The sequence below is a fragment of the Triticum urartu genome, chromosome 6 (genome assembly GCF_003073215.2).
Source record: "Triticum urartu cultivar G1812 chromosome 6, Tu2.1, whole genome shotgun sequence".
NCBI lineage: Eukaryota > Viridiplantae > Streptophyta > Magnoliopsida > Poales > Poaceae > Triticum > Triticum urartu.
The window spans coordinates 5,730,589-5,743,450 of record NC_053027.1 but is presented as its reverse complement, the minus strand read 5'-3'; the positions used below and the strand labels follow the sequence as shown (position 1 = coordinate 5,743,450).

The following is a 12,862-nucleotide window of genomic DNA, read 5'->3' as shown; positions in this document are numbered from 1 at the left end:
GTCTCGGTCATGTCTGCATGGTTCCCGAACCCGTAGGGTCTACACACTTAAGGTTCGATGACGATAGGGTTATAGGGAAAGTATGTACGTGGTTACCGAATGTTGTTCGGAGTCCCGGATGAGATCCCGGACGTCACGAGGAGTTCCGGAATGGTCCGGAGGTAAAGATTGATATATAGGAAGTATGGTTTTGGCCACCGGAAGTGTTCCGGGCATCACCGGTAGTGTACCGGGACCACCGAAGGGGTCCGGGGGTCCACCAGGTGGGGCCACCAGCCCCGGAGGCCTACATGGGCCAATAGTGGGAAGGTACCAGCCCCTAGGTGGGCTGGGGCGCCTCCCACCAAGGCCCAAGGCGCCTCCAAGAGGGAAAGGGGGCAAACCCTAGGGCAGATGGGCCCTAAGGCCCACCCTAGGTGCGCCTCCCCCTCTCCCCCTTGTGGCCGCCTCCCAGATGGGATCTAGGGGCTGCTGCCACCCCTAGGGAGGGAACCCTAGGTGGGGGCGCAGCCCCTCCCCTCCCCCTATATATACTTGAGGTATGGGGGCTGCCCAACACACGATTTGCTCTCCCTGTTGGCGCAGCCCTACCCTTCTCCCTCCTCGTCTCTCGTAGTGCTTGGCGAAGCCCTGCTGGCATCTCGCGCTCCTCCACCACCACCACGCCATCGTGCTGCTGCTGGATGGAGTCTTCCGAACCTCTCCTTCTCCCCTTGCTGGATCAAGGCGTAGGAGACGTCACCGGGTTATACGTGTGTTGAACACGGAGGTGCCGTCCGTTCGGCACTAGGATCATCGGAGATTTGGATCACGACGAGTACGACTCCATCAACCCCGTTCACTTGAATGCTTCCGCTTAGCGATCTACAAGGGTATGTAGATGCACTCTCCTTCCCTTCGTTGCTAGATTACTCCATAGATTGATCTTGGTGATGCGTAGAAAATTTTGAATTTCTGCTACGTTCCCCAACAGAACGAGCCTGACACATCGTAGCAGCTATTCTAGAGGATCATGATGTTCTCCTTGATTTGTGTGACGGGCTGATCAGTCATAGATATATACTTGGGTCAATTGAGTGATATGCAAGATTTATATGGGAAAGTGAGGAATCTTGGAATTGAAACTAGATGTATTTGGTACCTTGACATGAAGTAAGGAGATGGCATCGCCAGGTTGTATGCCACTGGAAACTTGGACTTCCTCTCCCACCACACCACCATTAACTAGCACATCCCACTATGTGAATAACACATGACATGAGTACATGACTAGCCTTGGAGATAAGTGATTTTTATGTGCCCACAGTGTTATTGGAGCGCTAGGCGTGCATACCTTTGGGCGCAGCAAGTTGTTCTTGAGCAGATCAAATGTTACCATAAGTGGCATTGGTAGATGGAATGACGCACTCACAAACACAATGGCAGTGTTTCTATTGTTGATATTCCTCTTGTATGCTATCTTGATATAATCATCTGTACCAACGCTACACATAATGGTCCATGCACCCTCGGGGATGGTAGTGATGCTGCTAGTATAACTCATGAGCAGGTCATCTGCTAGCTTCATGAGGGTCTCCCTCCCCTTTGAGTTGGCTGAAACAAACAAATGAAGAAAATCTTGTTTCTAAAGATATGTTTTCAGAGTTTAAGAAATTGAATAGTTTTAGGTTGCAATTACCGCTTAGAACTCTTTTGGTGACATAGCAGAGTTCTCTCATACGTGCACACTGTCATGCGATGCTCGTCACAATACGCCTAGCTCCGAACATGAGCCCACTAATACATGGCTGGTAGAGCTCATTGATACCCATATCTTCTACTTGAACATGTTCTATAGCAGTGATCTACCAAAAATATTTACGAGAAAATCATATATTGGGTAAGGTGTCGACACCATAGATGGTAGAAGTTCATTACTATCTGGTACTTTTACCATACCTTGCAGGTGTTGGGACCCATGGTTTGAATTAGTACTCCTGATGGCATTTTGCAGTAGTTGGAGAAGGTACCGTGAACATCGTCCAAAGACACATCAACAATTGCCACTTTGCCATTTTGTATCACCCTACAGTACCTGACGAATGTGCATTTCCTAGATGGTACTAGAGATGATGGGAACATCGTCTCAGTTGTCATCTGTTGTTTTCAAGCAACCATAAAGAAGGAAACCAATGAGTAATGGGACAAACTAATTTCTTGATATGCATGTTTTGCCAACAATATATTTGGTATTGTTTTTGTATGATATATTTGCAATCATGAAAAAACATATTTTTCTCAATACATAAAGAAATAAAGCATACATACCAAATACATGCATGGCCCCATTGTAGTCTGCATTAGTAGGCCACTTGTAGACCTTAGTGGTTTTTGCACTATATAGAATTCCAGGACATAATGACGCACAACACTCCTGCAATTATTTAAGACTGAAATCAGCTTGCGTGTGACATGAGATAGCATCATTGACAAGGAAAAAACTTTATGTTGTTTTTCCCTCACAATAATGTTTGTTATAGTTTATATGCAACTTACAGTATCCATGAGATAATCCACAATATTTTTGGCGTCCATCATGACAATAGCATTAGCACGAGTAGCCTCGGTCTTGAATCCAATTATACTAGCACTATTGTCTCCACCAAATTTTTTAGCATATTTCATCTTGTTCAATATTTCAAAGGATCCATCAAGGACAGCGACAGACAACCATAGAGGGCTATTGACGTTAGACAAAATGACAAACTCATGCAACGCTTTCTGAACTAGTTCAGTAATCATATCTATGTCATTTTGTAACGCAACAACAGTTTTTGCGTATGGGTTAACTTGGGCATAATGGTTTGAGCTTGCATCTTTTTCACCATGTAACCGCAAAATCTGCCAACCAAAGAATACAACATTAGTAATTTGAGGAAATTTTTTAAAAAGGATAAAAAATTAAGTTGGGATACAACCTTTTATAATACTTGGTAACTTAATTATTATAATTGCATAAAGATATCAAAGTTGGGCCATAATTTGCGAGAAAAATTTGTGTTTGCTTCAAACTTAATTGAAAATGCTAGAAGGGCTTGTTTTTCTGACGCACCTCTTGCTTTAACCACTCATTTTGCTCCGTTAGCAATCGCATCTCTCTAGAGTGATGATTTTCTGTTGGTAAATCGATGCAAGTGAGGCAAAGTGCATTCCTCTGTGCCATCTTAAGACTCTTTTTTTCATCCCTCAACATTTCATTCTGCACTTTTAGTCCATAGCTCTCCTCTTTTTCGGTCAGATACTGAAGTTTGTGCCAAGGTACAAGTACAAAGAGTGATTAATAAATTTATAATGCACCTTTCTATTTTAGATCCTATGATGCTACATATATATTTAGTTTGTAAATAAGAAGTGAAGATATCACAACTTAGTACTATCTGATGGATGCATACTTAATAGTGATCTAAATGATGACCAACTATATCATTGAGATTTTACATGTAAAACTATTTTAAACCGGACCTTCACTTGTGTTCTCTTGTTCTGGAACCAACACTTGACTTGTTCCATTGCAAGGCCCGTTGACTCACTCAACCTCCTCCTTTGATTTTCATCAGGGTGTTCACATATGCCAAAAAAAAATGTTCATTCAGTGGAGAAAATGAAAATTGGGTAGACACTGTAAGTTCTTAAAACTAACTACATATAGTTGAGTCTTGTAAATTGTTTCCTTTTTCATTGTTTATTGATAGTATACAAGTATGTTATATGGCATTTCAACTAAATACTTGTTGAGTATAAAGCAGCCATTGGTGATAATTAAAATACACATAATACTCCCTCCGATCCAACCTAATTGTCACTAATTTAGTACAACTTTGTACTAAATCAGTGCTAATTAATATGAATCTGAGGGAATATAAAATTATAACTTGAAATTAACCATGTTCTATAGTAGGAACCGGACCCTTCAAGTATGTAGCTCTGATGACCAGTGAGCCTCTGTAGGTACTTCTTTGTTTGTGGGGTCTCAATGCCATGTTGGTCATCAGAGGAGTTCCCCCCAAGTGTGCTTCTGTTGCTATTTGATATTCCAAATTCAACATCACGTGCTCGATGGTTCCTTGCATGTGACCTGTCATTCTGATATTCAAAATGGTACGTCCGTTTTTAGATTTTCACTGGTTTCAAAATACTAATAGCTTCAAAAGTAAACAAGTTACTCCACAAGTTAATTTTGTTATTATACCCCCAAGACACTTAAAATAATGTTTTGTTCATGTTAAAACAAAGTTCTATAACCCAATTGTTGCATTTCTATACTAACCAATTGGGACATAGAGTTGCCTATCCCTTGTTCTATGTGTTTGGACAAAAAGGATACAAACATGGAAACAAATTATGTGATACACTAGGTGGTACATGTTCCATAGAAGAGGCCCTTCTAGATAAAGGATCACATGTGTTAGTTTTCAAAATGAATTTCTGATGCTTGTAGGTCCTATTATGAACATAGAATTAACGACTTACAACAGCGGTTCTTGAAAAAAAGTGCCTGAAAATCCAATGGTAATTTATTGGGAAGAATGAGTTACAACTCTAACAATGAAAAGCTACCCCCTCATATTTTATTTTCCTAGGCTCAAGTCTATTTAATATTTTGGTCAGTTTCACTTCGCAACCCCACTGGTAATAATGTCTCGTGGCCACACTGGCATCTGTCCTCAATTAGTTGTTCTGTCCACAAGGTCTACTCCGGGTCTCTCTACTAATGTATGTGCATGTGAGCTATTGAAATTGGAAAGCCTCACACAATTAAGCAGTATAGTTGTGGATTTTGAGAATGTAAAGAAGGATTATGTTGATTAGATTGAATCCATAGTTTTTGATAAAATTGATATTGGTACAAGATTCTATTGAGAGACTGGCCTAAGAACTCGGAGGGAATACCTCTGTATAAGCAGATCTAGGAGAAACATGTTGGAGTCAATATAAAGAAACAACAATAGTCTATCAATCAAGTAAGGTCGCACTTATCTAAAACTAGATGGATGAATTCCATGATATATTTCAATATTTCCTAACGAATAGCCAAATAAAAGCCACGTGCAAGATCTATTTCAATTTCTCCTAGGAAATACAAACCATAATGTTCTCATAAATTTCTTCCAACAATAAAATATGATACTAATCTTTGGAGTAGCAAGAAAGTGTGAAAGAAAACTTTCAACTAGCCATCATTGCAGATGGGGAAGGAATTATACCGACTGTGTGGTATGCCCATCATGAACTTCTCCAATCTTTCTCGCCATCAACGAGTGGACACCCTCAGCAAGATGATCCACTGCAAGCTTGAGAGAATTCACAACCTATAAACTGTTATAGTGTTTACTCACTCAAGGATGGAGTATTGTTATGTTGTTTCCCCTCATCTTTTCTTCTACTTATAGATGCCACCTATATGCGGATTTTCTTCTTGGCTTCTAAACCCCGATAGTAGCGCCTGGTGAGAGAGAGAGAGGGAGAGAGAGAATAATTAACTATTCAATTGCTCTTGAATACGACGAATATATAAGAAATCATTTTCTTCATTTTGGTACACTAAAAAGGTGTCCTATTAATTGCACAGGCTGGATGAGATATATTGTAGTGAGTGAATTAATGCTACCAATTAATAGAGAGAGAGGCAGAGAGAAAGCGAGAGAGAGTGACTCATTATTCCATTGCTCTTAAATAAGAGGAATATGGGAAATCTTTTGGTTCACTTTGGTACACTAAAAACATGTCCTATTAATTTCACAGGCTGGATGAGATATATTGTAGGGAGTACAATTAATGCTACCAATTAAATCCAGGCCTAATTCATACTGAGTGGCTGAATGTGTGGGCTATACTCTATTTACTTCATGAGTATGCGTATGGCCTTCAATATTGTCACAAAAGCAGGGGGTCTCCATAAATATACTACTCTAGCCATTCCCCCCTTTCGGCTAGTGGCCAGTCCCTCACTAGCATACTGATGAGTGATATTTTTACACACATTCACCCTTAGTTTAAATAGAGATATTCGCTCCGATATTGCTACTAATGACTAAAGAATGCAATGAATTCCATAATACTCTTTTTGATGTGTTTCCACATGAAATGGGCTAAAAAGGGAAGAAATCATGTGAGAACATGGAAAGGAATGGAAATGAAGGAAGAAGCAATCACCAGGAGGCGCACCAGCTGCCACAGACCAAAAGACGGCATTCCATATGGGCACCGCGTGGATTCCGAGGCAGCTCGTCTACCTGAACAACTTTTGTAAAGGGGACCCCATCAAAATGTCAACATAGGAGAGAGTCGAACGAAGCCAAAATAAAACCATCATCATCCCCTTTCATCAACCTTAGTCGCCGACACTTCCATCTCCAAAGCCGCCATCACCACCATAGGCCAACACCATCTAGTTCATACTTGTAATCGTGCATCGCATAAGGACTCCATTGTAAGACATATTTGCAATCAATCAATCTTCAAGATGTGTTTTGAAATGTTTTCTTCTTGCGATCTAATCTCCATGTATGAATAGTTCGGTATGGTATGGTTTGAGGCATAGGCCATGCAACCCTCTGTATTTGTTGTGGGGGTCAATGGAAGATCTTTGAATTAACAACATGTATGTGTGAAATAAAATTGTTCCCTAGATGTCTCTTGTCTTGTCCGCGATCTTCATCCTTGTAGGTACCTAGGGTCATGGAGATCGAGCAAACTGTGAGGCTAAGTGCAGGGAGAACGTGAAGTGTTATTCTAAACACGAGTGATAGAAGGGTTTAGTACGGTAACACGGATCCAATGCTTGGGGATTCATGAGGTGTAGTCATTTAACGCCCAAAGCTCTTATCTAATATTTATTATCTTAATTATCGTGGCAACCCCGCGCGACGGATAGGGCCTGCGGTAGGACAATTGATTCCTGATGCAGGACTCGTGCCGGTCAAGATGTTATTTGGACACATCCGCCACTTCGGTTCATAACACATCTCAATGGGTGACTTACAACACACAAATTAAGATCATATCTGATCTGAACACAATGGTTGTAAGCATTAAGACCTCATACCCATATCTCCTTTTATTTTAGGTTTTGAACCATCATTTCCTTGATTGATCCGGTCAAAAGATGGAATTAATCCTTTAACAAAGCTTGCTAGAGACTATCACTTCAAGCTTTTCCCAAGTGTCAAAGGTACCTGCGGGATGGCTATATAACCAACGCTTTTGCTTTGACGGTTAGTGTCAACCCAAATAATTTCAATTTTTATTTCATCATATGTGAAAGCATTAAATTTAAATATCCCATACATTTCATCAAAGGGTTGTAGTATTGTTACGGATCCTCTATACTTTTGCCTGTAAATTGTTTACCTCGTAGCTTCCTAAGTAAATGCGGATTAATTCAAAAAAAATCCATTTGGTCCTGGTCCTAAAGATGTAAATATTTTCTAAATAGGTGGTCCCAAGAGATTTATTGTCGTGAGTTGATACACATGTTCAAACTGGACCATGGTTTGTTAGGACTGGCAAAATAAATTAGTACATAAAAATTAACCAAGACTTAGAACAAAAACTAAAAGAGCTTAGCTCCCCAGCAAGGACACTAGATTTTTTTTAAGTCCTACAGTATCATAGGGTTTAGTTGTAGCCCTTTCAAAGTAATAGTATCAATCCCACATGAAGCACGTGAAATGGTCTTTGCCTCTTGTAGAGATTTACTCGAATGTGCCTCCAAGTAAATTTTTGTCTAAACCAAAAGCGGCATGGAGGTGGAAATATTGCAACGGTGAGTGACTGAAATCTTAAGTGCCAAAAGTAGTAACAAAGACAAAAGGAGTAAGGATAGTGATGAAATCTGCACTAAGGCTAAGGCGTTCTCAAGGAGTTTGGATTCCCCACTTGTATGTTTGCTACTTAATTATGCCAACACATAATTCTTGGTCCAGATAACTAATACGCTTTACATGATTTTATAGGTGGGCGGAGCCAAGTACAGGCACATGCATACAGTGTAGCTCCATATCGCACACGCTGCCACCTTTCCTCCCTATGCGGCTGATGGCAATGATGATTAAGGATCCCCGAGTGGTCGTAATAAAGGGGGTCTCGATTGGTCCCCTATCAATGGTCAGGGAAGGAGGGAAATAGCTTATTTCACCGCAATACCTCCTCAACCCACCTTCGCAAAGACGGTAACATCCTTTTCGTACATCAAGGCAGATGTTGAGCGGTTGACTTCACTCGGCATTGGGAAGAATAGTTAACATAAGCATATGAAAAGAACGTTGTATCTTATCAGTATTTCGCTCCTACACATACTAGAGTTACTCCATATCCCCTAGAACTTGGGGAATTACTCAGAAATAGAGACAACAAGCATTACCAAAGTATTCATGGCAATTGCAGATGAATGATTAGTGTAACACACATATGAATCCACGCTAGGTTTCGGTATGACAACACGGTAAAATTATGAAGATGCGGATGGAGATGATGATGTAGGTTGATGTCGAAGTCTCCTCAATCAGTATGATGGTGTGGTGGTGCCCTTCTACTGATTCCCCTTCCAAATCAATCCCAAAGGTGAGGATTCATGGTTATGGTGTCTATGTTTGTCTTCTCTCAGTTCTAATAATGCAGAGTTAAAAGTAGTCACCAAGGGGAGGCGGCACCATGCGGTACTACCACTCCTATGAGCAGGTATGACCGTACCACACACCATATGGTGTCTATGTTTGGCTGGTTTGTCCCTTGGTCGGTGCTTCATATGGTATTTTATTATCTTGTCAATTGACGTAATATTCACTCATAAATGGGTATTTTCCCCCCCCCCCCCCCCCCTCAAAATTTTTTGGGTATTTCCCAATTAATGCTCCAAATATCCTTCCCCTCCGGGTCCAAGGAGGAGGATACCCATAGGCTCCAACATCACTAGCAATGACCCCGTACCCCGTGAAAGAATAAGGCATTCAGACAGAGGCCTCGCTACCTCTGACCTAGGGTAGGGGCTAGGCCACTACGAACCTTGGGAGACCAAGCGGCAACAGCAACGCGTAGGCATGCCGTCGCCGAGGGAGGGGAGAGGGGGAGGTGGGTGGTGGCGGCGGTCGGTAGGGTTTCCTTCCGAGTCGCTTGTAAGGCGACGCGGGGCGGGAGAGCTAACCACTTGTTTATCTCCTGCTTGCTTTTTTCCACTTTGTAGTTGCACTATAGTCGTCAAGAGCTTTGTTAAATTAAAGTGAGGAGTGTAAAGCCTTGTATTGAAAAGTAAAAAAACTTTACCCGTTCGAACAATAATCCACTTTGACTAATCCACGTGAATTATTTCCAATAACCTATCTATAGTTCACTTGATTCTAGTAGAAAGATGAAGAAAAATGGAAGAAAATAGCGAACTATGTCCTCCTCCTTTGGGTGCCGAAAGACAGTTGCACCTTAATCACCTTGACGCAGCGGCTCGTCACACGCTCTGCATGATCCGTGAATGACCATGCTCTGTTTCTTCATCCAACGCGAGCTTGGAATGTGACGGAGGAGGCAGCGTGGGTTTGCTGCTCGCCTCGTTGCTCTTCCCCCAGAGGACCAAGTAGAGCCCCACGACGACCAGCGCCGACCCGACCACGCTCCCGAGGTGGAGCTGCTCGCGGAGCACCGTGACGTTGATCCCGGCGGCGATCATCTGGATGAGCGGCATGAACGCCGTGGTGAACACGGGCCCCCGCCGCTCCACGCACCACGACATGGCCAGGAACCCCAGCCCGGACCCCACCACCCCCACGAACAGCACCGTCACGGCCTTCAGCGCCGTGCCGGGGAGCCACACCTGGAGGGTCATCGCCTCCGTCGCGGCCCCGACGGCGGCCATCTGCGCGGTGCTCAGCAGGAACATCCACGCCGTGCTGGAGTACAGAGCGGGGTACTTGGTGCCGATCTTGGACTGTAGTATGAACCACAGCGACCAGCTCGCCGAGCCGCCCAGCAGCGCCGCCGACCCGATCGCCCACCTCCACGCGCCACCGTGGGCAGCAGCCGCGGCGGCGTGGTGGTCTGTGGTCCGCGTCCCCGTCAGGGCCGGGCCTTGGTAGAGCGCCATCAAAATCGCTCCGGCCAGCCCCACGGCCGTGCCGGTGAGCTTGGCGGCGCCGGAGCCGGTGGTCACGTCGAGCTTCTCGATCTTGAAGGGCAGCGCCAGCAGGAAGGTGAACATGGGGGTCATATTGATGAAGGCGCTCGCGAACGTGGCCGTCGTGTACCGCAGGCCGAAGAAGAAGAGCCACTGGGTCAGTGACGCTCTGCCATGCCATTGCCATGCATTAATTAGCATACGAAATTTAAGCTCTGTCAACACTTGTTACTCTTGCTATAGTTAAGCAAAAGAGATTAAGCTCTGTCAACACTTGGTGTAATTAAGCAAAATAGATTAATTACCCGAGCAAGGCACTCAAGAAGAGGTAGACGAAGATCTCTGTGGTCATCTTAGGCCTAGTCTTCCTACATATATATACATGAAAACCACATAGAAATTAGCAAACTCAACATCAGAAACTAGTATCTTGTGAAAATATAAAAGCTTTCATTACTCCTGGTCTATATTTGCAACGACATAATTAGTGCTGACACGAACCTCTCTTTGAAGTAGGCGATCGGGGCGAGGAAGAGCGTGGCGGTGAGCTGGCGGAGGACGATGAGGACGGTGGTGTGCATCCCTTCGTTAAAAGCCATCTTTGTCAGCGTGTTCATCACCGCGAACACGGTCACCACCGCCAACATCGTCACTATAGGCTTCCAATCCATTCTCCTCTCTTGATCAACGCAATCAAGTTCACTAGCTCGATGTATGGTGAGAGGGGCTTTGTCTTCCTTTTCGGAAAAAAGCTATATGATGAGTGTGATACTAATTAACTAACTAAACTAGGTCCTGGATTTATAGCAAAAGACATACTAGTGGCAGGGCTATTTATGGCCTCCACTCATGCCCTGCAGACAATCCGTGGAGATCCATGTGTACAATATTCTACAATTTAACTAGTTAAATCAGCAGTACATCACTATTTGCTTTAACTTTGTGTGCAATGTGTTCGGCCAGGCATGACTGGTATAGTGGCATTAGTTATCTAGTCGGGCCATCCAAAAGTTCTAATGGAACAAGACATTATCATCTAGCATTATAAATGGAAGAATTTGTGCATCTAGCTAGCTTTACACGAATTAGCTAGCTAATCTAGTTCCTTAACTGATAGCATCAGACATGTTTGTAGTAAGACTATTAAAGGTATCAACTCATGCCCTGCAAATAATCTATGGATGTGCATGTGTACAATATTCTATAACTTTAATGGTTAAATCAGCACAGCAATATTTGCTTTAATTTGTGTGCGCTGAGGAATGCTATATCATTGTGTGTTGGCCCATATGCATGCACGACTAGCATTAGAGCAACTCTAAGAGATAATCTAAAAAGATAATGCCTAAACCCATTTTAGATGCAGCCCCTAATACTTTTTCAAGGATTTTTAGGGTGCATTGCTTGGACAAATTTCACAGAAGTGTAGCCCCAATACCTCCTCATTCCCTTACATTAATCGGACATTTCTTGTGTGCGCCAATATGTTCAGCCATGCATGACTGGCATACTAGACCGGCTATCCAAAAGACATTGTCACCTACCAAAGGAAATTTAAGGATTTGTACACCGAGCTAGCTTTCTACTCCCTCCTTTCCAAATAAGTGCCATGGTTTTAGTTCAAATTTGAACTAAAACCATGCCACTTATTTTGGAATGGAGGGAGAACTATTTAACTAGCTAGTTTATTTTGATAACATCGGAGATGCTTGTGGCATGGCTTTATTGCCAACCTTTTGTAGTCTGAGGAGGGGAACCCGTCGGCTCTCCATACTTTGATGCACTAGCTATTTATTACTGTAAAGTATTAGGTCATACAAGGAATAAACATATCTCGAGCTTAGAAGCTACGCCAACCACAATAGGGATTACGTTTCACAGATATGCTACATCAATCCTATTGCTAGACTGTCATCCATGTCGGTTGAATAAGCCTACGCTACCATTTCCAATTCATTACACTTAAAAGACCAACGAATCCAGCACCCCCACACGCTAAAGTGAGTACCAACAAGAAGTTGGAAACTTTCTTATTAAAGTAAATTTGAGTTCCAAATATCCCAGCTTAATCATAAAGCACACCAAGGTGGCATATATTGATTTCAGAGAAAAAAATCCACAAGTATGAAGATTACACCAATACTCGTCTAGATCCTAGGTTAGATTGATAGTCATTAAATATGGCAGGTGGATCCAGGTAGTCCACTTATCACTAGTCAGGATTGCAATTTTTTCCCAAGGTGGAAGTGCGGGAAATAAGATCAATGATGACATTGGCCACTTTTCTAGATGAATAAGGGTTTGGGAGAAGGAGATCCATGTATGTGTGTTCATTTGTACGTCATTGTAGATTTGCTCATCATTCTTATAAGAAGGGTTAAGGGGGATGTGTTAATCGATGGTGTTGGTGTCGGGGGTTCCATTTTCTAGTGTGTCGAACAATTCTTATAGAACCTGGTATGGAATAGGCATTGAAATGTGAATCAGATGCTATGGATGTTTGAACAATTATCCGACCTCTAGATTAACTTTCATAGGAGCGAAATATTCAGCTATGTGCGAGCCAAAAAAAAAGCACAAAGATCAAAACAACTGATTTTTTTTTTGTTGCGAGCCAGGGTCGCTTCCCTTTTTTCACATGTAAATTTCCATACATTTTTGGAAGCCCCTGATATTTCTGAAAAGAATGGACTACTACAGGTCCATGTTTTTCTGTCAGAG

The 12,862-nt window shown here is 42.7% G+C and overlaps 1 protein-coding gene and 1 pseudogene across 1 annotated transcript; both read right to left on the bottom strand.

Annotated features, from left to right (window-relative positions):
• Nucleotides 1-957: 957 nt before the first annotated feature.
• On the bottom strand, nt 958-6,231 carry LOC125516334 (annotated as a pseudogene).
• Nucleotides 6,232-9,228: 2,997 nt separating this feature from the next.
• Nucleotides 9,229-10,957, bottom strand: LOC125514066 (WAT1-related protein At3g30340-like). The gene is made up of 3 exons (XM_048679314.1): nt 10,643-10,957; nt 10,447-10,509; nt 9,229-10,310 (listed from the first exon to the last, which is right to left on the bottom strand). The coding sequence occupies exons 1-3, from the start codon at nt 10,810-10,812 to the stop codon at nt 9,479-9,481; spliced, it is 1,065 nt and encodes a 354-aa protein (XP_048535271.1). The 5' UTR covers nt 10,813-10,957; the 3' UTR covers nt 9,229-9,478.
• Nucleotides 10,958-12,862: the final 1,905 nt, after the last annotated feature.

Bases quoted from the DNA above. Each gene is read 5' to 3' on its own strand.
- LOC125514066 (XM_048679314.1), bottom strand. From the start codon at position 10,812: ATGGATTGGAAGCCTATAGTGACGATGTTGGCGGTGGTGACCGTGTTC. The intron at 10,510-10,642 runs GTTCGTGTCAGC...ATATATATGTAG, and splicing joins ATCGCCTACTTCAAAGAGAG to GAAGACTAGGCCTAAGATGA. The intron at 10,311-10,446 runs GTAATTAATCTA...ATGGCATGGCAG, and splicing joins TTCTTGAGTGCCTTGCTCGG to AGCGTCACTGACCCAGTGGC.